General features: G+C 36.8%; 11 protein-coding genes across 11 annotated transcripts; 7 read left to right on the forward strand and 4 right to left on the reverse strand.

Moving 5' to 3' along the window:
* The first annotated feature begins 155 nt into the window (after positions 1-155).
* Positions 156-1,919, forward strand: SOCG_01633 (flavonol reductase/cinnamoyl-CoA reductase family protein). Its single transcript, XM_013164586.1, has one exon. The coding sequence runs from the start codon at positions 713-715 to the stop codon at positions 1,763-1,765; it is 1,053 nt and encodes a 350-aa protein (XP_013020040.1). The 5' UTR covers positions 156-712; the 3' UTR covers positions 1,766-1,919.
* A 450-nt stretch (positions 1,920-2,369) lies between these two features.
* On the reverse strand, positions 2,370-3,509 carry SOCG_01634 (pyrimidine nucleotide transporter; the record flags this gene model as incomplete). The annotated part of the gene is made up of 2 exons (XM_013164587.1): positions 3,343-3,509; positions 2,370-3,285 (listed from the first exon to the last, which is right to left on the reverse strand). Exons 1-2 carry the CDS (start codon positions 3,465-3,467, stop codon positions 2,370-2,372), a joined length of 1,041 nt encoding a protein of 346 aa, XP_013020041.1. The 5' UTR covers positions 3,468-3,509.
* Positions 3,510-5,920: 2,411 nt separating this feature from the next.
* Positions 5,921-9,644, reverse strand: SOCG_01635 (mediator complex subunit Srb8; the record flags this gene model as incomplete). Its single annotated transcript, XM_013164588.1, has 2 exons — positions 5,921-6,473; positions 6,520-9,644. The coding sequence occupies 2 exons, from the start codon at positions 9,642-9,644 to the stop codon at positions 6,176-6,178; spliced, it is 3,423 nt and encodes a 1,140-aa protein (XP_013020042.1). The 3' UTR covers positions 5,921-6,175.
* Positions 9,645-10,269: 625 nt separating this feature from the next.
* SOCG_01636 (uncharacterized protein) lies at positions 10,270-13,038 on the forward strand (the record flags this gene model as incomplete). The annotated part of the gene is made up of 1 exon (XM_013164589.1): positions 10,270-13,038. The coding sequence occupies one exon, from the start codon at positions 10,270-10,272 to the stop codon at positions 13,036-13,038; it is 2,769 nt and encodes a 922-aa protein (XP_013020043.1).
* A 928-nt stretch (positions 13,039-13,966) lies between these two features.
* Positions 13,967-15,188, forward strand: SOCG_01637 (structure-specific endonuclease subunit; the record flags this gene model as incomplete). The annotated part of the gene is made up of 2 exons (XM_013164590.1): positions 13,967-14,017; positions 14,067-15,188. 2 exons carry the CDS (start codon positions 13,967-13,969, stop codon positions 15,186-15,188), a joined length of 1,173 nt encoding a protein of 390 aa, XP_013020044.1.
* A 409-nt stretch (positions 15,189-15,597) lies between these two features.
* On the forward strand, positions 15,598-16,735 carry SOCG_01638 (glutathione S-transferase Gst3). Its single transcript, XM_013164591.1, has one exon. It carries the CDS (start codon positions 15,682-15,684, stop codon positions 16,408-16,410), a length of 729 nt encoding a protein of 242 aa, XP_013020045.1. The 5' UTR covers positions 15,598-15,681; the 3' UTR covers positions 16,411-16,735.
* Positions 16,736-17,093: 358 nt separating this feature from the next.
* Positions 17,094-17,734, forward strand: SOCG_01639 (uncharacterized protein; the record flags this gene model as incomplete). The annotated part of the gene is made up of 2 exons (XM_013164592.1): positions 17,094-17,317; positions 17,380-17,734. The coding sequence occupies 2 exons, from the start codon at positions 17,094-17,096 to the stop codon at positions 17,732-17,734; spliced, it is 579 nt and encodes a 192-aa protein (XP_013020046.1).
* Positions 17,735-17,899: 165 nt separating this feature from the next.
* On the forward strand, positions 17,900-18,777 carry SOCG_01640 (kinetochore protein Mis14; the record flags this gene model as incomplete). The annotated part of the gene is made up of 3 exons (XM_013164593.1): positions 17,900-17,949; positions 18,136-18,283; positions 18,355-18,777. 3 exons carry the CDS (start codon positions 17,900-17,902, stop codon positions 18,775-18,777), a joined length of 621 nt encoding a protein of 206 aa, XP_013020047.1.
* Positions 18,778-18,807: 30 nt separating this feature from the next.
* Positions 18,808-22,329, reverse strand: SOCG_01641 (glycosylceramide biosynthesis protein). Its single transcript, XM_013164594.1, has 2 exons — positions 22,109-22,329; positions 18,808-21,850 (listed from the first exon to the last, which is right to left on the reverse strand). The coding sequence occupies exons 1-2, from the start codon at positions 22,229-22,231 to the stop codon at positions 19,070-19,072; spliced, it is 2,904 nt and encodes a 967-aa protein (XP_013020048.1). The 5' UTR covers positions 22,232-22,329; the 3' UTR covers positions 18,808-19,069.
* Positions 22,330-22,432: 103 nt separating this feature from the next.
* On the reverse strand, positions 22,433-23,482 carry SOCG_01642 (translation release factor). Its single transcript, XM_013164595.1, has 2 exons — positions 23,145-23,482; positions 22,433-22,955 (listed from the first exon to the last, which is right to left on the reverse strand). Exons 1-2 carry the CDS (start codon positions 23,356-23,358, stop codon positions 22,546-22,548), a joined length of 624 nt encoding a protein of 207 aa, XP_013020049.1. The 5' UTR covers positions 23,359-23,482; the 3' UTR covers positions 22,433-22,545.
* Positions 23,483-23,604: 122 nt separating this feature from the next.
* Positions 23,605-24,057, forward strand: SOCG_01643 (ubiquitin; the record flags this gene model as incomplete). The annotated part of the gene is made up of 1 exon (XM_013164596.1): positions 23,605-24,057. One exon carries the CDS (start codon positions 23,605-23,607, stop codon positions 24,055-24,057), a length of 453 nt encoding a protein of 150 aa, XP_013020050.1.
* Between the last annotated feature and the right edge of the window lie 6 nt (positions 24,058-24,063).

Genomic DNA, 24,063 nt, shown 5'->3' on the forward strand with positions numbered 1-24,063 from the left:
ATATATCGTTAAAGGACATTTGTATGTAGAACTGAATGCTTTTATTCTACTTAAAGAACCGTAAGAGCTGCCGGCGGTTTGATTTACTGAAGATCCAGTATATGCTATATTTAGTTAGACCACCAGTCAGATTGGAAAATGTGAACTTTTTAACTCGAGCAATGTTGATATACTTTTCTATAATTAGTAAGACTATTACTCATCTTCATTCTAAGTTTTTGTTATTAACAAGTACAAAAATCGAAATTGTTTCCTTTCTCATAAGTTACATGATATAATTATCATAAAAGAACAATGCTTTGTTATTACAATCCAAACAAAGAAGCTGTAAAACAAAGAAAGTAGTTTAGACAAAAACTCTGCTACAGATTATCAATATGACAGCGGCATCGGAAGATTGACTGATTTAGCTAAGTACATTCTACGTAAGTTATTTAGTGAATCAGATTCCTGGAAGCCACTGCTATTCTTTTCATAGTATAGAAGTATCCATTCCTACGTGCAGTTCATAATCACGTACTCTCATTTTTTCCACTAATTTTTCGTACTCTCATAAAGAGTGACATTTTATCTGTAACACCAGATAACAGATAATACAGTTGTGATTAACACCATATTTAAAGCAGCATCGCTGGCGGTGTAACTCAGCTCTAGGATTTGTCCTTTACCATTACTTTAAATTGGACTATACGACAAACAACTTAAACATTTAATGGTTTGCTCGAGCGGAATTGAAAACAATATGTCAAACCAACAACTTGTTTTAGTCACCGGTGTTACTGGGTTCATCGGAGCCCATGTTGCTGTCTCTTTACTCAAAAAGGGTTATCGTGTGCGCGGTACTGTCCGTAGCATGGAAAAGGCAAACGAATTGATTCGTTTGAACCCGGAGCTTAAGGACAAGATTGAGTTTGTAATCGTCAAAGACATTACGGAACCCTATGCCTTTAAGGATGTTGTCAAGGATTGCGACTATATTTGCCATGTTGCTTCTCCTTTCTTCATTTCAAACGTCACTGACAACAAGACCCAACTCTTGGATCCCGCTGTCCAAGGTACCCTCAGTGCCTTGGAAGCCGCCATCACTGAGCCCAAGGTCAAGCGTGTTGTCATCACTTCTTCTTTTGCTGCTGTCGGTGACTACACCAAGGATCCCTCCAGTGGCTACGTCTACAGTGAGAAGGACTGGAACCCCATTTCTTATGAGGAAGCTCTCAAGACCGAAAGTGGTCTTCTCGCGTACTGTGCTTCTAAAGTATTTGCTGAAAAGGCTGCTCGTGAATGGGTTAAAGAAAAGCAACCTCACTTCGATATCTGCACTATTAACCCTTCTTACGTCTTTGGACCTACCATCCATCCCATGAACAGCATGGAGTCTTTGAACACTTCTAATCAAATTCTCTGGACTATCATCAATGGTTCCAAGATTCAACCTTCTACACAAGGTTTCGAAACCGATGTTCGTGATGTTGCCGATGCACATGTTTTAGCTCTCAACCACCCTAAATTAAGCGGTGGCCGTATGCTTATCCCCCAAGGTCCATTCTTCACAAACACCATGAGCAAGATTCTTCTCGAGAAGTTCCCTGAGAAGAAGGATGTTATTTCCGACCCTTCCGATGTTCCTTTTGACACCAAACGCTTCACAATCGATAACTCTTTCTCTAAATCTGTTGGTATGAAATATTACTCCGAAGAGCAAACCTACATTGATACTGCCACAAACCTCTGGGAACGTGCTAAGCAGTTTCAAGAAAACAATTAAACTCAATTTAAATAAACTAATATAGATTGTATCTCATTTTATTTCAGCTGTTTTCTAGATAGTCACCTTTAATATATACGATCTATAGTGACTTGAAGACGAACAACCGGACTTTATTGACTGTAAATGAATGATTCTCTCATTTTCCTATGGCTAATAGCAATCATTTGTGATGCAAGTCCATATGACTGATGGTTCTTATAAAACAACTAACACTGTATTTTTTCACAATTTAGTTGTATTCCGACTACGATATAGTAACGTATGTCAAGGCGAAGTATCATTTATCGAATATTTCCAAACTCAGATAAAAAATTTCTTATTTATTGTTACAAAAAGTCAAAGAGAAAGGAAGAAATATTAAAACCCAGACACCGGCTGGATCAAACCAATTAATTATTTTTGTTCAATTAAAGCAACCAAAATTGTATGCAAGTAGGTATTGTCGATCGTTTAGCATGAGTAAATGAGAAACAGAAAAACTATTATTGCTCCCTTGTTTTCAAGTTTGTTGTACTTATATTCATGATACAATGGACCGTCATAAAAAATCTGTAAATAATAACATATAGAAACCATAGCATCAAAATAGAAGACTAACTTTTTAACCAATGAAGTGCATGATAACTTCATAGCTTCCGAAAAGAATACAGGCATTGGGGACAACTCGAAGTAAGTGAGCTGTTAACCCGCCATAAAGGCCTGCAACCCCTTGTTCTTTCCAGACAAGGTAAAAGCATTGTAACAGACCATTGTATTTAGGAATTCCATTTGTTGAAGGACTTTGTCTCAACCGGGTTCGAACAACTTCATGAGGATAAGCAATCGCGGCAGCAATGAATTTAGCTAGTCCTGCACCTCCAAGTTTACCTGACCAATCCAAAAATTTATCATACAAAGTGTCTTTGTAGCCGAGCTCTCGCCTTTGAAGTTGTCGAAGAGCAACAGTGTGTTTGAATTTTTCGTAAACAACCCACTGCAACGTACTCTCACCAACCCCTAGTAAACTCGCCGATAGACCCTTATAAAGACCAGAGATTCCTTCCACTTTCATAGTTTTTATTATACAATCAACTGATGACTTATAACGGGCCGTTTGTCCGCTTCGTTTATCCAACTGTAGCCGGGTCTTCACCAACCATATTGGATTGGTAGCAGCAGAGGTGATGACTCCTGCTATGGCAGCAGAAACTAAATGGACTTGCGATGATTCTTTTCCATTATTGAAATGATCAGCTATTATTCGTTTTCCGTTACCGTAAGAAAAAAAATTGATGGACCGAGCTGGAATCGTTCCTACCAAGTTAGGTCCTAGCCCTCGAAATAAAGCTCGTGCTCCCTCCTGTAACCGGACGTTATTTAAAATCAAGCAAGTATCTACAAATTGCCTATAAATAGCTCGAACTCCATGCTTCGGGCCAGATTGTTTTAAAACTCGATCCTTGTAAAAATCTGACTGAAGCCTCGTTTTGACAACATCTAAAGGGGCAGTAGCAATTGCTCCAAGCATCCCAGCAACCCTAATGTTTTATTAGCATTCCTATGAACTTGCTTCTTCATTTTGAACTGTAACATACCCTCCAGCAATAAAATGCGATGACGGCGAAGGAACGCGTCGATTGACATCTTCTTTATTTTGATTTTGATTTACTTTATCTAAGACGTCTCTTTTGGGAGAAATTGCCTCTGGATTTTGAGACATTGTCAAATATTCTAAGTTTTGGCTCTTGGCAGCGTATTCCCGCTCATCGGTGGGCTCTTGGAATTTTTCAAGTTAAAACATAGGGCATCATTCCATGAGTTAAATTATTTTTATTAAATACTCTTATATTAACAAGTTAGAAGTCTTGCAGCTCTCTTCACTTCTATTAACTCCCGGATGAAATAAGTGAAAATGAACTTTTTACGGCGAGATCTGAGAAGCATATTTCAAAGTAAAATCAGTTACAAACTGTTCATTACTTGCACTGTTTGAGAAATTGGAGTTTATCATCATTTTCTGGCCTTGCGCAAATGAAGGTAAGTTGTAATTCTTGTGAGCAAGCTATAGTTTCTTTACTTAAATTAGTATTTTATTGCAATATATAACAAATCCAGCTCTTCTACATTTTTAACTATGATTACAATGTTTAGTACTAATATTTTTGACGATGAGGTTTGATGGCAGACGAACGTTCGCAAGACATAAAGCTTGTACGCTTCCAATATTCATTATATTATGAACTCAAGGTACTTCACGATAAAAAATATAGAGAATTTACAAAAGAATCGTCGATGATTGCTATTCTCAAATTTTAAGCTCAACGGCTTTATGTGAATTTCAAGTTTCCATCCTTAGCTTTGGAGACTTTACCAAGTCTAAAAAGAAAAATGAAAAATGAAAAAGTCGAAAGCCTTTAATTCTTCTGCGTCACAGAGCAAGGACAGGGCCCACCTCTGGGGTAAACATCGATCCATGAATTCAAACATTGTAGAACATAATTAACTCCACCCAATTTAATAGAAAATCTAACAATCATAGAATGTTTCAGAGACGGAAATATAGCTCATACATCTCATATACTGAAATGCGGCTCTAAAGAACGAAAACTTTCAGACAATAAATCCTGTAAAAAAAAAAGTTTCAAATTATAAGCATAAAGGCATAGTAAATTAAAATAATAAAAATAATCTCACTGCTGACTCAATTGCTTCTTTCTTACACACAAACAACAGAGGTAATAATCCATTACTTTTAACAGATTTAAATCCTTTTTGCTTTAGGTCCACTTTTATAGTATTAAGAAATACGACTTATGCTTCGGAGTTGAACCAGAGAAAAAACCCAGAAACTTTTTTATGAGTATTATAATAAATCATGTAAACCCGTATTTGCAACGCATATGGGGGAATTATTTTCAACGACACTGTTTCAACTTTGCAGATGATCGGTTGGAAATATTAAGCTTATAAATACGAAGACAATGGCGAATTTCAACGACAAACTAATGGTTTACTGTCCTAGGCAAGCAATCTACTCTGCTGAATATCAAAGTTGACGTATACCAAAAAGAACCCAAAGAATGCCAAGTGAAAATATATGATATATATATATACAACATAGAGCTTTCCAAGGGTGTCCGTCGTCCATCTTTTCAAATAAAGCATTTCGGATCTTGAAGGAACAACTTGCTCAGAAATCTCTCCCCAAATAACACATTAAAGACATTGGAAAACTCCTGAATACCGTAATCATCTGGCATTGAGGTTGTCAAGTCACTGTGCTGACTTCCTCTTTCTTTTGATATTGTGTACGAGTCATTCTCCTTGGCTTCAAATCTGAATTTAAAAAGCAATAATCACTTATCTGATTATATGTGAATACGGACGTATTGGAATTGACGCAACCAGCTGTACCACGATGAGAACCAAGAATTAGCCAGCACAAGAGACATATAATCTGTTCTGCACTCTAAAACCATTCTGTGTATCAAAGTAACGTTTGCCTTGTAGTTCTGGAAATTTGGCAAAGTACGTATACTCGTTTAGATTTACATACCTCTCCCACTTCCCCTTCACATTGGTGTTTTCTTTTTCAGTCTATTATGGGCAACCCGAAGAACAATTATGTTTAAAGTGCTATTATCTTACCGCTACGATTGAGAAATTGAAGCTTGCTAACTAGGATTATGATCGATACCCAAGGAATATTTGCTTAAATTGTCTTTAGCAAATACCGAAACTCATATGAAGCACCAGTACTTAATCGCGACATCCACCTTTGATAACACTTACTTAACACGTTCAAATGTGAACCAACTGTTTATATTAAGTGTATTACTCTAGTTAACTTTTCGAAATCTATTTTTAACCAAAAAGCTATTTTCGCTAAAGCGGCTCTAACACAAAGGTAACGAAGAAATAATAGAGTCATACTTAAAGTAAGTCTCGATCGTATAAATCTTTTCTTTTATGGAAACTCCTCATATAACAACTCGGTAACGGTTATAATTAATCACTGATTAACATATGCAAACATTTGTTTATTTTTTAGTTTGTTACTTCTCAGTTAACATAACGTTTTGAAAAGCATAGGAACAATTGTTTAAGTAAATGCCATTTATGGCTCATGCTTAAACTACACATAGCATTGCACAATTTCTACGATTTGCTTTTTGGGATATCTCAGCCTATATTTATTGCTCAACGTATGACACATTTGAATTACACATAAGCGTTGACTGCCAGTATTAAAACAAATGAATTAACTAATATATCATTCATGCAAAAATTAAATAAAAAGGATACCCAAAAGGCCACCAAAATAAATATATGAACATTGTTTTACCGAAAATCCCATCGCAACACAAAAGTAATCCGTAATTACATTGCAAGAAAATCAATATGAGAAGGTACCGCTTACATTCAGTGTCACCATATTGAATTTTCGAGAGTAGCTTTTCGAGGATTAAATTCCTTTAGAGCCTCTGGTAGGTCTGAAACAAATGATCCACATTCGATATTTGTCCAAGAGTTGAAGCTTGCAGAAATTTCATCTTCGTGAATTGGCCGGGATTTGACATTGTCAATAATGAACGTCATTAGTTCAAAAAGAGGTTGGTTTTTATATACAAACTTTTTCGTTGATAACGTGCGTAATAATCCCACGAACTCGTCTCTTTCCAAATAATTATGAAATTGAAAGATTAGACAGGAGAAGCATTTGATTCTATAAATAGTTAGTAATTATTTTACACTTTTCTCAAATCGTTTACCTCGCTATAAGAGAATCGTTCTCATCTTCAGCATGTAATACTTGCTCTATTAAGGTATGAAATAGATTTTTCAAGTTTTCTTTAAATTGCTTCATGAAAAATTCGTCCTGTTCTTTATGTACAATAAATTCAGCAATTGTAGATAAAAAAAAGATGAAATGGGATGGTAAATCCAGATTCCTGTTTATCGAGTACAGCAAAATCCTTTGAAAAATTTGTAAGGTATTAGGAAAACCCAAACATATTACGTACCACGTATGGTATCCCTTTTCAAACGATCCGAATATCAATATGTTTTCCATCACGTCTTCAGAAATGTTGCTCAATTCTTCTTTTGTAAGCGTCGTCAACCAAACTGCATACACCTGAGCGATCCAATGATCTAATCCAAGGATCTCTTTAATGAAATTTTCGTTTATTATGGTACCAAAAGGAATTGACAAATTTTTTTCCAATATCTTCCTCAATAACTTTTTTTCTGGAATCAGTCTAATAATTTCCTGGAAATCCAGACATCTTAAAATGTTCCAAATATACTTAAGATTCGGATCATTTTTGTTACAATGCTGTATCAAAAGTAGTAGGAATTGAAACCCAACATCTACTTTCCTTGCATCCAATAACAAACAATTAAACCAATGATCTACTATCGGATCCCGTTCATCGGCGAAGATAATGCACATAAAAGTATCCATGATATAACCTTTTATGTCTTTTTCAACGGTTTCTAGTAACCGATTTACGATTGTCAACAATTCCCCAATCGTAAAAACGTTGTCACCATAAAGCTTTAGTATCTTTCTGATAAATACAGAATAATTGATTTCTTCAACTATTAATCTGTCTACAACATGGTTTGCGAAACGGTTGTAGTTTCCGGTCAGAATAAGGTGCTTTTTCATAATGAATAAGGAATTTGTTAAAGCAAAATTTGAGCTATCATCATCAGTTTTGAAGAAAGCTTCAAATAAGCTGTCCAAAGCTTTATATGGCTTAGAATTCTCACCAAAAACCTCTATGTAAAAGAATTGATTCCCCTCAAAGCCTTGCATTTCTATACACAATGATTCATCCTCGGGAGTTTCAAAGGAATAATCCAAGTCCAACTGATAGAGATGTTTAATCTCATGAAGCAAGTAATCTTCCACCAAGCTTTCTGGTTTTATCAATAGAATTCGATCAATAGTACGCTTATCGATCGCCATGTTTGGAAAACGTTTAGCTAATAGTATGAGTACCGAATAACGCATGCGAGGCTTGTTCAGTGTGTAAATGATACAGTCGAAGAATTCTTTCAGCATACAGTAATGATACATATAAAACAATACCATGTAGTATATGTAAACAGAATCTTCACTCACTGAAAAGGTTCGTAATAAAGTATAATTGATTATGGAAAAACTCTCACCTTTTTTAAAGGCGAACTTTTCTGGATTCTTTCTAAATTGATCAATATAGAAATTACATTGATCATAGTCAATAACAAAGCTACCTCTAGCCAATATATAACTTAGCTTGCTTCTTACTGGCTGAGAAATTTGAAACAAAGGAAGGTGAAGTATAATCTGGCGTTGCACATCCATGGAACTCGCCATTAGCATTGATTCTCGAAGATAACCCATCGCAGCAAGCCTTGCAACATACCCAGAAAACATAAAATACCCATTCAGATATAAGTAGTTTAGCATTTGGGCAATCTTAAAACTTTCCTCGCTAGCTAATGAAGTAATTTGGAACATATTACTTAGAACTAGATTAGTCGCTATATTAGGACTGACATCGTAAAATTGTAAAACTGATAGAAAAATACAAAGTCGATGTTCCGGATTTTGATTTTCCGAGTATATACACCAACGAAAACAGGATGCTATAACTTCGGTAAATGAATAATAAAGCAGTGTTTTTGCAAAAGAATGCGAACAAAGGGAAGGCTTGAAATTGCTTAGCGTCTGCAAGAACCGAATTGGTAAAGCTGATGCGTCCAGTAAGCAAATATATCGAATGTTTAAGTCATTCAACACTGAAAGCAAAGAATCATGTGTTTTATTTGGCTTCCAAATAATAGATAGAATAGGGTACATAACTTCCCATTCTTTAAAGAAAATAAATCCAGCACGGTTCAAAGATGCCAGACGAAATAAGAAGTCAGCAGCTTTGTTTAACACTACCTTTTTTAAATCCGTATAAACCGAAGATGACTGGTACAGTTTTAACAAAAAAGGCAACAATCCTGTGACGCAGGTTTTTATACTAGAGGAGTCTTGTAAAATAGTAACAGAAAAGTAATCCAGAAAAGTTATAATTAGTGGATAGACGTGTGTTGGAAGACTAGGAATTAAGGAAATCACCTTTGAAATAAAAAACGAGGGAATAATTAGATTTTCAACCAACAGTCTTCCGAAAAGCCGATTAACGTAGATAAAATTACTGGAGAATGATTGAAGGTTGTCTCCTATATAATTCGTAAAAAAATTCAAAAGTGAATCACCAACAACGTCGGTCCATAAAAGGATCCAGTCTTTGGGAACGCTATCTGGATATTTCTTGAAAAAAGATCGAATCTCATTAATCCCAGTACATCGTATAAACCAAATGGCTCTAGGTAAAGGTACGCGGAAATCATGAACAAGTTGGATTATTTCCTTTCCCCAAACGCCATGAGGAATCTTTTTGGAAAGTTCGCTTAAAGAAACAGTGTCATTAGCCAAGTCTTGAAGCCAAGAAAGTTTTCTGGTTTCCGATAATCGAACTCTAGGAGGTGGATCCCAACGAGTGTAAGGTATATTCAATGGAATGCTGGCTTGTGAGCGAAGTAAAGCTTTAGAATACTTGTGAAGATTTTGGATTGCAACAGAATTATTTAAGCGATCCTTCACTGAAAGAGTAGCGGAACCTCGTTCATCATCTACTATGGTAGTATATGCATGTCCTTTGGAGATAGCCTCAACTGACGAGAAGGATTGAGCATCCGTCTTTTCATCATATAATCGTTTGTCTTGAATTTCATCTCTGCTGGCTAGGTATTTTAATAATGACTCAGCATTAGGATGAACATCCAACTCAGAGATAGTTGTTGTTGCAGATTTAATTTCGTCCAAGGTGCCGATATGTTCTTTGTGACTCATACAGGTTAAAACAATTCTAATTTAGCATATATATAAAGCAAAGGAATGGAGTATTTGTTTTCCTTATCGTCACCCTAATCCTTGTTAGATTTATGTAGAATGGTCGATAGGAAACTCTATAGAATTCATACAATCACACTATTAAATTCAGAATGTTTCAAGGATTCACTGCGATGCAATTTTGAAGGTCTCAGAGTTGTTCAACGAGGGATATGGTATACCTAAACAATAGCAACAAATCAATTTTGGGCATTTGATGGGAACGATGGTTAAAGATCTTCAAATATGAGAAAAAAATAAAGTGCAATAGATCACTATTAGGCGTACAATAAAGGCAGAGCAATCTGGCTGTCTGAATATGCTTGTGTCACAAACTGAAGACTAACCTGGACTTGCACTAGTTTAAGTAGCAAATGTTCCTTACGAAATAGTTAATCTATTGAAAAAGAAACGAATTCTTCTTTCCAGTCTTTGACAGTCAACGTTGGGGTTATAGTGAAGTCATATACTTTCACGCCAAGCTGACTCAAACTCTACCATTCATTACCTTTATGTTCAGCATCTAGAAAATTTAGAGCTTCCAGCGTCGTAAAATATTTGTAGAAGTCGATGTTGAATAGAATTAATGATCCGTAATCCAATGGAGGAAGTTAAAAAAAAGGAAACCGCGAACAACGGGAATGGTGGGCTACGCCGCCATATCTCTGGTAGATGGATATCTAATGTTCCTAGTTATGAAGGAAATGAATGGAGTAGCGAAGAATCAGAGCCAGAAGAGAATGAAAGCAATCCTACCAGCACTGATTCAGTCGCGAATTTGAAATCTAACGAGATAACTAAACATGAGCTTGAAGATCAGATTTCGGAGGTTTCGGAGGAAGACGAAGAGAATGAATCTGATGCTGACACGTCTGACAATGATTATGAATTTGACGAATCTTCGACCTTCATATATCGCAAAGAAGCATCTGGTAGCCAAGAAACTCTGGCTACAAAACATGTTACAGCTGATGAAAGTGCAAAAATGTGGGCTGAAAAGCGCAGATTGTTGCTACAGCGACTAGGGAAGAACCCAGATTCTAAACCAGCTGATTATACAGCAACGTACATGTCTGCAAACGTCAAACCGCGTGCATCACCTTTAGCTGATAACGGAAAGTTCGAAAGAGGAATGACCACTGCTCCACTTAGGAGTGTAAGCGATGCGACATCAACCATATCAAATGTGCCTTCTCGTAACCGAAATGAATCATTCAATGATGAACGTGAAAATGAAGATATTACCCATAACGTACTTAAAGACTCAAAACAGCTTTCACCTTTTACTCCACAAGATACCAACAAGACACGCCCTTCACGTCCTTCATCGAATTTTTATCCACCTACGGAAAACAGTACTGACGAACCCCTGCAGGATGAAACTGTTCTTCGTGAACAGTCTTTTGAAAAGCCTTTGCATACTGCCAATTCGTCCCAAGCAGATATATATTATGAAAACCCTTATTCTACTAGCTTCAACCAACAAAGACCTATTGAACAAACAGAATATCACGATTCAAAATCATTCATTGGTGAAAAGGGAGGTGAAGAGACATCCAGAGATTTTAAGCATCCTCATGATGCACCTTCAATTTTGCATAGCACAGAAAATGAATCCACTCAATATTTAGACTCGGAGAATGATGATAACCCTTATATTTTGTCTCCGATGAAGATTGATGAAACTCGAAATTACACACAAGTTTTGAACAACTCTGAAGTTGAGAAGTCAGAAAACCCGGCGGTTGAGACTTCAAATTCCATATTAGGATCTCCAGCGCCCAAAACTTTTGAAGAAAAGTTTTTCCAGAAGGAAGATGATCTAAATGTTCCATTAGTTGAGTCTCCTGAACAAAGTTACGTGGCTTTGAATGAAGCTGACGAAACTTCCGTGCATTCTAATGCGAATATCACATCTGCTCGATCATCTGAGTATGATGATACTCAAAGTAAGCAGAATAATAGAGCAAGTAATTCTGAGTCTCCATTTTTGTATTCTCCTCATAAATCGGGAGAGAGTGGGTTTAAGAACGACGCAGCCTCAACTTCAGATCTTGAGAATATTTCACAAGATGCGGCTGCTTCTTCCGAAGAAGAAATGAAGTCTACTCATTCAAAAAGTTTAGAGAGTTCAGATGGTGCTAACTCACTTCTCACTAAGGATGATGCAATTGATCCTCCTCTTAATCATCCTCTGTATACACTAGTTGGAAAGACTGAAAGTAATTCTAATGTTTTTAAGTCAAATGCAGAAAAAACTGTCTCAGGCCTAAAAATTCATGAAAATGGTAATCTTCCTTTAACGGAGAAGAAAGCCTCCGTATTTAATGCTGGTTCGCTTTCTGAGACTATGTCGATAAATTCGAAGGCATCCAGGTTACCGGAAAATGAATCAAACGAAAATGATGAGAATTTGGAAAATCTGTATAGCTATTTGTCTGATGAGACTGATCAGAATGTTTCGAAACTAAACGCTAACGACCCATTTTGGTCTGAGGGATTACAAGATGATTCACAAGGCGTAAAGGCTATTGAAAGTACGGATTCGCTCCATGATCATTTACCAACCATTAGTGAGGGTGGTGCTAGAAAAACTATTTCTGAATCTGCTAGTTCAGTTGCTGAGAACGTAGACAGCAAAGATACTACCTTGCCTTTGCCTGATGTCTCTGAAGGTAGCCGACGAACTTCAATTAATAAAGAAGAATTAGAGAGAGCAGCTTTAACGAGAGGTTCACTACCATCAATTCCTGGCAAAACCAATGACCAAAAATCAGCTGAACCATCCACCGTTGATAGCCCAAGAAACAGTGCGGTCTTTGTATCTAAAGCGTCTGAGTTGAAGAAGCCTGAAACTGAAGAAAAGCCTAGCAAAATAACGCAAGACAAAAGTCCCCTTTACTTCGCTTCCTTTGAAGCATTCGTTAAAAGTCCTTTGATATCCATTAAGGAAGTGAATAATTTAGGATCTACAGACCACAGATGTAATTTTTACAATCGCAAGATTGAGGAGCTACGAAACTATGATTCGGGTTTAGATAGTTGGATTGCATCTTCTCAAGAGAATAAAGAGGACGTATCTTCCTCTAAGACTTTTTCTAGACCTGTTCAAATGGATTACAATAAAAAATATCCCATTCGTGCTCCTAGTCCGGCCAAGTCTTCAGGATCCATGAAGCATAATATAGCAGCGGAAGCTAGAAAGAAGTCTAAATCCGCTGCTAATGATTTCCTACAAATTTTTAAGAAAAAAGGGAAAGCTGGCACAGATAACACATCGAAAGATTCAAAAGATTTAAAAGACGTAAAAGGCAAAAAGAAGTTTTTCGGCAAGAAAATCGGATTTAAATCTTGATTTGCGTCTTTAGAAAGTTTTACTGATATTTACTCTTTTATTTTTTCTTCATTTCTATCTTATTTATTATTATCATGTTTAAACGAAGTGTTTATTAATAGGACAATTGTGCTGTGAAAGGATATTTATAGTGAATTGACTTTTATTTCTGCTTTCCTCTGTTTGAGTGTATAAATAGCATTTATGAAGCTTCATTAAAACCTAATTTAGATGATGGTTAATTCATAAAACCCTCATGCCCTTCAATTTAAGCATCATCCAAACAGTTTAAAGCTCATTCTGGAATTTGCCTTCTAAAGTAAATGCAAAAGAACATGTATTAGCATACGTACAGCTAATGATTCTTGAAAGGAATAAAAAAAATCGTTAAGTATTTCACTAGTTCAGTGTAAACTTACCAAGTAGCTATTTGTGTAACCATAATTAATTTGGATAGAGATACAAAAGGCTATATAATTTCGGATATAGATTATTGCACCAAACCAGTATCCTGCTTACTTGGATGTTCTCAATACGTAAAAAAACGTCCTTAGGAACAACAGAGTTTTTCAATCAACGTCGTATTTCGTCAAACATGTAATAGGAGAATAGCATCATGGTTCAAGACTACCGTTGTGAAAGGGTTCTCAAATCATTGAAATGCCAGCATTCGGAATGTTGAAATATAGCGACATTCTAGTCATCTAATATTGTTGGTGGTGACTGGATTTCCAGTGTACTTTTCAAATGAAAATAATAAATAGTGGTTTACTGTTTTCCCATCCTGAAAGCTTCATGTATCGTATTACACAAAGACTTTATGAAAGTCTGTTTCTTTTTGGTCACACTTTTTCATACTAGCAGTTATTATTACGACAACCTTCGATGAATTAAAATTGTTTATAGAAACCAGAAAGGAGTAAAAAAATTTTCTATTTTTCTGCGTCTGATGTCTCAGGATTTTCCTATTGAAATACACTCCTCTCCGGAAAGTTTACCTGTAAGTTCTATTGATAATCTTATAGTATTTTTCTTGTTAATGGTTCCAGGAAACATCCCTTGTAGTTATAGAATCAGAGGAAGAAGGAGTCTCCGACCGACTGCAGGAGAATATCACTAGGAAAAGAAAATATGTGTCTATTAATGGAGGTGGAGATATAGGAGAAACCGTTTTGGGTAATGAACATACTTTTTTCTCAGAATCTTCATGTCTTAGCTCCTGCTTCCAGTCAGAAATCCCAGAGCCTGAGGAAGCAATAACTGAGACTACGTTAAGAAAAGGAGAATTTGACTATGAGGATCCTCCGATATATGGCTTTGATCAAGTACAACACGCTGAAGCTAGTTGTTCACCTTTTTCCGAATGGGCTATTAATTTAGCAAGCGAGGATGGAACCTCCCCTATAGAGCAATATTCTTTGCCGGTACATACGTTTCCAGAACACTTGAAATCTAGAAAAGGATCTTTCTACAGCGAGGAGTCTGTATTTGATAAAGGTGAAGATGAGCGTTTCGCATTACCATCCGCCGCCAACAAAAGTGTTGATCGTGAAACAGAGAAAGAAAATAGAGGTACTAGTATAAATTGGACGGACGAAAACTTACAGAAAAATAAATTTCCAAGGAGCCTTTCGTCCGCTCTCCATGACATGTCGCAAGATGATAGACGGATTCATAATATTAGTCCGGTTCAAGATCAAGGACAGCATGATCAACACGATGAAATAAAAGAACAAAATTACGAAGGTACCTCTGTAAAGGAGCTTTGTAGGATGGTAGAAGGTTACGGCTTTAAACCATCCAAGAGCAAACGAGCTCTGATTAATATTTTAAAAGCTTGTGATGCCGCTCGTGAGAAAATGAAAAAACAAGAATTATCTAAAGATGAATCCAGTAAAAAAGAGAATGCATCAATTCCTTCTGTTGCTACTACATTCGATGACATTGTCGCTGAATCTCATCGATCTATATCTGAAGCAGTTCGCGGTTCAAGGGATAAAACAATATGGCTAAAGATTCTATACTATGAGCCATTGGATTTGGAAGAGTTTACTTTATGGCTTCGTAACTCTGGTTTGGTACTATCTTCGGCAATCATTCTTTCATGGTGTGATACATACGGCGTTCTTGTTCAAGGGAGCTGGCATTCAAATTCTCGTGAGAAAAGGTAGATGAATGTATTCCTTTCTTATGTTGGCATCTACGTGCATCTACGACAGCAACATGCTTTGAGCTTCCTTTGTTATCAAGTAGTATCTCACTCAGCGAGATCGATGTTCAGCAAGGCACACGCATATTTACAAAAGGATTTTTTTTACGGTTGGAAAATTATTCTGCGAATCTATCTTCTTACGAAAATAATTCCTTCTCAGAAATATAGTATACAAGATGCTAATCGCTGCAACGAAGACTCGAATAATTGTATAGGGTTTATTACCTTCTCGTATTATCGTCTCTTTTTTACTTAAAAAGTTAAATCATAAGAAATCGTCTTTCAACTTTCGAATCCATTTTGCAATACATTGAATCTCAGTATGAATATTGAATTGACGTCAGGTATATAGAGAGTGTTGGCGTCCATTCCACATTGACAATTTCATATATATATTCTGTTTACGTTTGAATTAGCACTATACGACTAAGTCATATCTGTATTATTTAAAAATGATTACTCTTTATCATTTATCGGACTCTCGTTCTTCGAGAATTATATGGTTGCTGGAAGAGTTGAAAGTACCATACGATTTGAAGCAATACAACCGTGTGGGAGGTCGTTCACCTGCTGAATTTTATAATTTATCTCCTCTAGGAAAAAGCCCTGTGCTTGTTGACGATGGAAGGTCGTACATCGAGAGTGGTGCTGTCATTGAACATTTAGTTCGTAAGTATGGGAGAAACTTCAAACCCTCTGAACAAGATATCCCTCATCTAGAAAAGTATGATTTTTGGATGCATTATGCTGAAGGCTCCTTAATGATGCTCGTAGTCGGTCTTTTTGTTAATAGCAAAGCCGTTGAGATGTCGCCTTTTCTTAGTCGATTTCTGGTTCGAAAAGTAACGGATACAATTAATGATCACTACTATATGAAAGAAATATTCCTTAACCTTGACCACGTCGATGATTACCTTGCCACTAGCAGATATTTCGCTGGTGATCGGTTTACTGCGGCTGACGTGCAGATGAGTTATCCTCTTCTTTGTCTTCAGTCTTCAGTTCTAAACACGAGACCATATCCAAACATCAGACGCTGGCTTAAGGATATTGGTAGTCGTCCAGCGTTTGTAGTTGCATCAGGAAAGTCAAACGATAGGAATTTCCAGGTTCACAAGGAAACAAAACATTATAAAGAGGAGGAGGAACCAGATATGTCGTCCTTTAGCATTTCAGCTTGATTACCCTAGCCAGTACCATTTTATTATACGATAGCCTTACCCAGTTTTATTTCGAAACTTGTGTTACTCAGTTCGACTAAAAAAAAATCAAAATCCTTATTGTGAAAATAAACAAAAGAAGGGAAAAGGTTGAGTGAAATGATATATATATTGTTAACATGTTGATCCATTGAACTCTGGCTACCCACTAATACGATTTCGTTTTACTTTTTGATATTAAATTTTGTGTTTAATGATTGATTAATTTCTAACTAGCAATAAAAATAAATGGAAAAGGACAAGTGTGAATACGTGTATTGTACTAAAATTACTTTAAAGAATCGCCATAACAGAAATGTAAAAGTGCTGTATTTAAATTAAGAATTTAACTATTCTTTGTAGTTACTCTTATATATTCACAACTCAAGTCCATCTGAATTGAGTTGTTTAGCAATTTATTCAATTTCCTTCTAGTGTTTATGCTTAAAATAAAAGTTCTGCCAAGACTCCTTAGCATGACTGAACCTATCCTATTTCAAAGGAAAAGCTACTTTTAGTTTCGTTCCATGAGCTTTCTCTATGAAAGTAATCTCTTGTCTTCATACTTCTGCCAAACTCCTTGACATCACCTAGAGAAAGTTACGAATTTTACTTGAAAATAAGTTTTACTTCGTTTCCTTCTATCATATACAAATAAACAAATAATGGAAGAAAAGAATTATTGTTATTTTTGTTTTGAAGTGGTTGCCGCTACATTAGAGCATAGAAAACCTCGCAACTATTGGAACTGGAAATCATGGACCGACGAGGTTCCTCTTTTTGTAAAGTTCATTTTCAAAGAACGTCTTCAAAAAAAATTACGCGGATGTATTGGTACTTTCCAACCACGTCCATTGAATATTAATCTAAGATATTTGAGTCAGCAAGCGTAAGCATCGTTTACATTACAAGCATAGATCATGAATACGTTTCTAACCAAATATCCTTTAGCGCTTTTTCTGATGACCGTTTTCATCCCGTCACCTTGGCTGAATTGCCTTTCTTGGAATGTGGGATTGACCTCTTGGTGAATTTTGAGCCGATTGATGATCCTCTTAACTGGATTGTCGGTGTTCACGGCTTGTCAATTGAGTTTTATGTGGATAAAATAAGGTATTCAGCTACCTATTTACCCTCAGTTGCTGCAGAACAAGGCTGGACCCAAAAGGAGACATTGCTAAGTTTGATTCGCAAGTCTGGTTTTTATGGTAATCTTCGAAATATAAGCATTCAAGCTACTCGATATCAATCTACTCAAATTGAATGCTCTTATGAAGAATATTTCAAAGCTACCAACAAACTCTGATCTTTTTCTCGCTTCCTCTGAACTAAAGCACATAATGTCTCGTTAAAACTCGAGTTTTTGCTTTTTTTCCTTTAGGCAACCTTGACTAAACGCACATATTCTTTATTTTTTTATGAATTCCATATTTATTTGAATTGCCATTTTATTTAACTTCATTCTTTGATAATGGAATCAAATAATGATGATTCTTCATTACCCAAAGTGATGCTTGATAGGTATGAATTTTCAGATCAGCAATTCCATCCATATTCTCCCTTTTTGTATTTGATGAGTATTATATCGTAACTGTTTAAATGTATCTCTTATTTTGTTATTTTCAACATTTCCTTTAAAAGGTTTTGCTTGCATGATGCTGTCTTTTTCTTGTTGACTTTTATTGATTTTCTTCTAATTCTCTTTAGTATTCAGGATTACAATTATGTAAAGGCTGTTTTTCGTAATGCAATACAGAAAACTCTTGAAATACATTTGCCTGAGCAGGCATCCCGAGAAACAGGAAAGGGAAAAGAAGATCACCTAAGAGTTCGTGTGAAAGAGATGCTCAACGAAGTAAGTGGACCATCTGGATTTTGTTATTTTCCTACTTGGAGTATAAAATAAAAACTAACTTTATGCCATAGCTAATTGAATTCACCTTCACGACCGTCCAAGATAATATTACGATTAATGGATTTGATGCAAAGTCAGCACTTGAAGATCCCCAGAACTCTGACCAAATTGAATCTTTCGACCTTGGTCTCCGTTCAAGAGTTCAACAATTATTTAATGATGTGGAAGATGCCCAAGTTCGAGTTGCCAAATACAGGAAATATGTACCTCTTCAATACGAGTCTGCATTCTCGAATTCTTTAAATGAGCAATTAGCGACACTACAGAATCTTAGAGTAAATCCTACAAATGAAGATGTTCATCCTGTAAATGACGAAGTTGAAAAAGATGAACCACCCATTGACCTTGATAGGTATGAACAAACCATTGCTAAAATTGCTTTCTTGAAGAAAAGTATTCCAAAGGTAACTGCTCAGTTGGAAAAGACTCTATAATCTTAAATACTGTGGAAGGAAGATTTTATGCGTTCATGTTTACCTACGATATACCTTCTATCTAGCCTATAGCTTCACTTTGCATGCTCTCTTATTATTAAGATCGTAATCATTTATTAAAGGAAGTACCAATTAAATATCACTTCATTGTACAAAGCAGATACTAGTCAGAAATTAATTCATATGTAATGACACTCATTGTTTTCAGAATCATCAAATGCGCTTTCAATGAAATCTTCACGAAAAATAAGGGTAATTGAAACTAGTCAAAGAGTAAAGCCGTTTCGTGAAGTTAGTCGTAATACCATGGTTCATGAACAACTTGGTTGTTATCGTAATAATGTCCATTTACTCCTGTCCCCTCAAACTTGGTAGGGTAACGATGCGTTTCAGGAATGCTTTCAGGGGAAACGCGAATATTCGATCCTAAATCAGGCGTAACTTGGAATTTTCCAGTTTGCAGTTCGGTATCTGTAACTGTAGAACGATGAAGTCGAGCATATCCAATCCGCTTAACACCTCTGTATAAGATATATTGACACCAACGATCGAAATCGGCTGGCTCAATGTCAAGCATTCCGTTGTTACGAGTCAAAATGGTCTGGGGTTCTTCACCCGCATTAGAAACTACATAACCTAAGAAGACCAAAGGTCTTGTGCTTTCTCTCATAATCCTTGAAAGTTCCGTGCTTTGTAATTGACGGTCTAATGCGTTTTCATGCTGTCCATTATGGGAAACAATCACATCAATAAGTTCTCCATAAACATCCAAAGTCGCGTGAATAGCAGGAGCAAGCTCACCGTAGGGAGATGGAAGTAAATGGTGTGTGGAATTGACGATAGGGAACTTGGAAAACAATGCTGCACCCCATGTATGCTTGTCAGGACCAGGACCATAATCAGAATACATGCCCAAATCGTGAGATAATAGTTGTGTTAAATCACGGAATCCCATAATTAAGCGTTGGGTATCGGATTCCAACAGTCCAAAAACATCCAACTCTATGTCGCGAACAACATCCCGAATACGATTCTCAGCTGCCCACATATAATCATCCAATCCAAAGTGAATTGTCCAAATACCCGCGGTAAATACCTTTTCATCAGGATGGTAAGGAGTGTAATCATACGGTGGTTTGTACATTATAGCATACTTAAATGCCATAAACGCCAAGCCTATTGCTATCACAACGGACTTTTTAAAACCACGCTTGATAGCAAGCTTCTCTTCGGTATTTGGGTTGATTTCTGGGGAATGTTTTTTCAAGTTGAAGCTGCTATAACCTAATAATGGACAAAAAAGTCCAATTGCAAGAGCAATTAAAAGATAGGAGGTTTTTTCACGAAGTAAAAAGCCACCAGGAACAAATTCGTACGCTACTACCCAAACATGTGCCAAAGAATACAAGCTATATACTAAGAATCCACCACCAAAGATTTTTGCTGGACTGGATAATACTGCGGATCGAATTGAAGGAAAAGCAGAAATCAGCACGTAGGAGGAAAGCACGAGACCACCTAGGTAGCTTTGCCAACCATGTTTTAAATAAAAAACATACGATCCCGCACAGGAGGCCACAAATCCAAAGAGCATGAACGAGAATGATCTATACAAACGAGGTGCCAAAACGATTGCTACTAAAGCAACGGCAATGGATACGGCGCCATGAGGATAAGCTTGGGGTCCATTAATTGGATATCCATCCCAAGACCAGGAAATCAGGATAGTGGAATCGCAGAGCAATGTGTGTAAAGCAAAGATAGTAGAACCTAAACCAAATATAGAAACGAGAGATGGTGTAGTTTTACCTGTCTCTGGAGAAGCTTCTTGAGGAACTTTAATACCTGAAGAGCATAGAGAAAAGCCAAGAGTTGCCAAAACTCCAAAAACTAGGGCAACTGGTTGTCTTCCTCCATTGGTCTCATTAAGAATGGGCCAAATTGGGTTATTCGAGAAAAAGGAATATTTAGCCACAGAGGATGCAATCAAACCAAGCAAAAAGGTAGTGATTCGTCGCTCCAGTAAAACGGGGGAATGCTTACTATTTGAGAAAAGAGAAGACCATCCTAAACAGCCATTGAAAACGGCGAAGGCAACAGTAAAAAGTCTATATACAGGGTCTACCACCAGATAGGCAGCAACACCTGCCAAGGTTAATGACAAAGGAACAAAGGGAACGCTAGAAGTTAATTTCTTGAAATATGGAATTGCCAAAAGAAACGGAGAAAGCTGAACTACAATAGAAGCTTCATAGCCAGAAATACCCATATGCCAGAGCGGAAAATACCAAATTAAAAGACCTAAAGAAGTCAGTACGCTCCAGAAGATATACGCGAGGTAAGTTTCGGAAGAAAATTGGATAAAACTAGAAAAGATATGTGTGGTAGAGCAAACAGATTTGTCTGCCTCTCTTTTCTTTAGACTTAAAGAAGCAGCCTTAGCATATGTGTATTGGTTGTCATCTACTTGGGGTTTAGAGGGAACATTCGAAGATATAGACTTTATGGAATTATCAGCAACATGGAAGTTAAGACGCAAAGGCTGAAAGTCAAAGTAGAGAGCAGAATCGAATAAAACATCCCAAAAAATAAGGGACCACTCAAAGAATGCGTAAATTGTATAGGCACCAGGGATTCGTTTGAATTTATGTTGAATATACCAGTAAATAAGAGGGAAAACGGTACCGACGAATAAGAAAGAACCGTATTTTCGAACACGGTAAGCACTGGCATTTGGAGGAGAGTACTTTGAAGTCAGAATGAACCAAGGAGCGTTCATAAGCAAGTAACTAATCATGAAGACATCATGCATATTATGATCGTCCGTAGAAGTTACATAGACCCATCCACCGCAAAGGGCAGTTCGAAGCACGCCGATGAAAGTAGTAATCAAGGCGGAAGGTTTTTTCGAACCGGTTAGAGATAACCATAGAAGGAGGACAAGTAGACGGGGAGTCGCAGTGAGAGCGATTAGATATTGAAAGGCTGCACGTTCGGGGTACCAGTCGCCGATGGTCGCTGAAACAGAGGGAAACCATTCATCTGGATACGAGAAGAATTCGTTTTTAACGACCTATAGATTGTTAGCTTTTAAAGCAAATATAAAAATAGACAACAAAGTGCAGAGTTGCTTGTTAAAAGAAATATATAAATTAATTGAAAAACGAACGATCCAAAAGTGAGATTACAATAAACAATTATGAGAACTCTAGTCTTTTGGAAGCATAACTATGTATTGCACGAATGATTTCACGCTCAACATGCTCGATCAAGGGAAACAGTTATGAAGTTCAGTAGATGATCAAAACAAGCTCTTTTCCAAGAAACTCACCTCATGATAATGGTAATACAAAGTTAAACCTAGTGGAATGACAAATGCTGCTAAAGAACAAACACTATGTATGGCAGCAACATATTGGGCAGAGAATGCCAACGAGTTTGCTTGTGTCGCCATTCCCAAAGGTAGAGTTGGAAAAGGAATGGTAGTGGTATTTGGAGAGTTACCGTTAATATATGTTTACTACGCAGGAAAGTACATTGACTGCAAGGACGTGCACAACAAAACAAGCCTAGTATAATATTATGTAATACATAATTAAGTGCACATAAACAAACGCACATTACGTAGTGCCAAAATTCAAGAAAAAAATAAAATAAGAGAATGAGAATGAGAATGAGAATCTTATGATACTATACTATACATTAATCATTATATGAGTCAAGGAAAGATGGTGATTAAATAAAAATGGGAGCGAAAAGGATGAAGCTTTAATCGATGCAAACACGACGTGACGACTTCTTGAGACTTTTCTTCTTTTTCTCATCAAGACGTTTAGTATTTGCATATTCTTTGAGAGCCGATAATCTCTTTTTCTTTTCGGGCGATGTAGGAGCTATATATAGTGACTTTGCTACATCCTGAAGTAAATTGGCCAGCCGAGTTAATGCATCTTCAATATTTTTGGATTGTGTTCTTGTTGCCTGAGACTGAATCTGTAGCTGATCGTTCACACGAAATCTTCGAAGCTCTTGGCATGTGCAAATATGTCTGAGTAAAAATGACGGGAAAATGGGTCTCAAATTCTCCAAAGGCAACGAGACCGTAACTTTAGTATTGATTTTGTTTACGTTTTGACCACCAGGACCACTACTACGAGCAAACTTGATTTCCACTTGGTCTAAACATCATCGTTAGTGTTTGTCTCAGACGAAGTCACTATAACATAGGGACCGCAAAGAAAAGATATGTATACAGCATTGTACACCTTGTTTCTCTCCATTTCATCATCATTGGGGAACAATTATGATATTTGAAGAAATAAATGCATAATATAATCAGCCTTTGCCATAACAGAACACTCACTTACCCTTTGTCGGCTTCCAATTTTGCTTAAGGAAAGTTTCCAACTCGTTCATTTGTTCTTTGGTAAATAAGGCTTCTTGGAAATTCTGCTTTTTTGGAAAGAAGGCTTGAGAGTATGCATGAAACAGAGCCCCTCTGTGTAAAGACCGCCAAATGAATCCTTTTCTAAACATCTTGCAGTTGAACAAGAAGTGTCGTTGCCAAGAATTTTGCATCATTTTTTATCTTTTTGGAAAGCTCTCATTAAAAAAATAATTCTTTCTCCGACATGAATGCTCAGCGGTTTGTAAACCCATAAGCAAGAATGTCAAAAATCCTATATTTCTACACCTTTTATTCTTACTATAAAGCCATTTTAGCTTAGCGAACCGAAGTTTCTCTTATATGTGTATAAGCAGTCACGTTTTTCGAAATTTACCAAACAAATACTTGCGATGCAGGAAACTAACCTACACTCTCCAAAAATGCAAATTTTCGTCAAAACCCTTACGGGTAAGACGATCACCCTTGAGGTCGAGTCCTCTGACACTATTGACAATGTCAAGGGCAAAATCCAAGACAAGGAGGGCATCCCCCCTGACCAACAGCGTCTAATTTTCGCTGGTAAGCAGTTGGAGGATGGCCGTACTTTGTCCGACTACAACATTCAAAAGGAATCTACCCTTCATTTGGTTCTCCGTCTTCGTGGTGGTGGTAAGAAGCGTAAAAAGAAAACTTACACTACCCCTAAGAAGATCAAGCACAAGCACAAGAAGGTTGAGCTCGCCGTCCTCAAGTACTACAAGGTTGAAGATGATGGCAGTGTCAAGCGCCTCCGTCGTGAGTGCCCTACTTGCGGTGCCTCTGTCTTCATGGCCAACCATGGTGACCGTCTTTACTGTGGTAGATGCCACTTGACACTCAAGTTGGAAGCTTAAATTAGG

Source organism: Schizosaccharomyces octosporus (assembly GCF_000150505.1).
Source record: "Schizosaccharomyces octosporus yFS286 unplaced genomic scaffold supercont6.3, whole genome shotgun sequence".
Classification (NCBI taxonomy): domain Eukaryota; kingdom Fungi; phylum Ascomycota; class Schizosaccharomycetes; order Schizosaccharomycetales; family Schizosaccharomycetaceae; genus Schizosaccharomyces; species Schizosaccharomyces octosporus.

Bases quoted from the DNA above. Each gene is read 5' to 3' on its own strand.
- SOCG_01633 (XM_013164586.1), top strand. From the start codon at position 713: ATGGTTTGCTCGAGCGGAATTGAAAACAATATGTCAAACCAACAACTT.
- SOCG_01638 (XM_013164591.1), top strand. From the start codon at position 15,682: ATGATTACTCTTTATCATTTATCGGACTCTCGTTCTTCGAGAATTATA.
- SOCG_01641 (XM_013164594.1), bottom strand. From the start codon at position 22,231: ATGGCGACACAAGCAAACTCGTTGGCATTCTCTGCCCAATATGTTGCT. The intron at 21,851-22,108 runs GTGAGTTTCTTG...AACAATCTATAG, and splicing joins TGTATTACCATTATCATGAG to GTCGTTAAAAACGAATTCTT.
- SOCG_01642 (XM_013164595.1), bottom strand. From the start codon at position 23,358: ATGATGCAAAATTCTTGGCAACGACACTTCTTGTTCAACTGCAAGATG. The intron at 22,956-23,144 runs GTAAGTGAGTGT...GATGATGTTTAG, and splicing joins AAATTGGAAGCCGACAAAGG to ACCAAGTGGAAATCAAGTTT.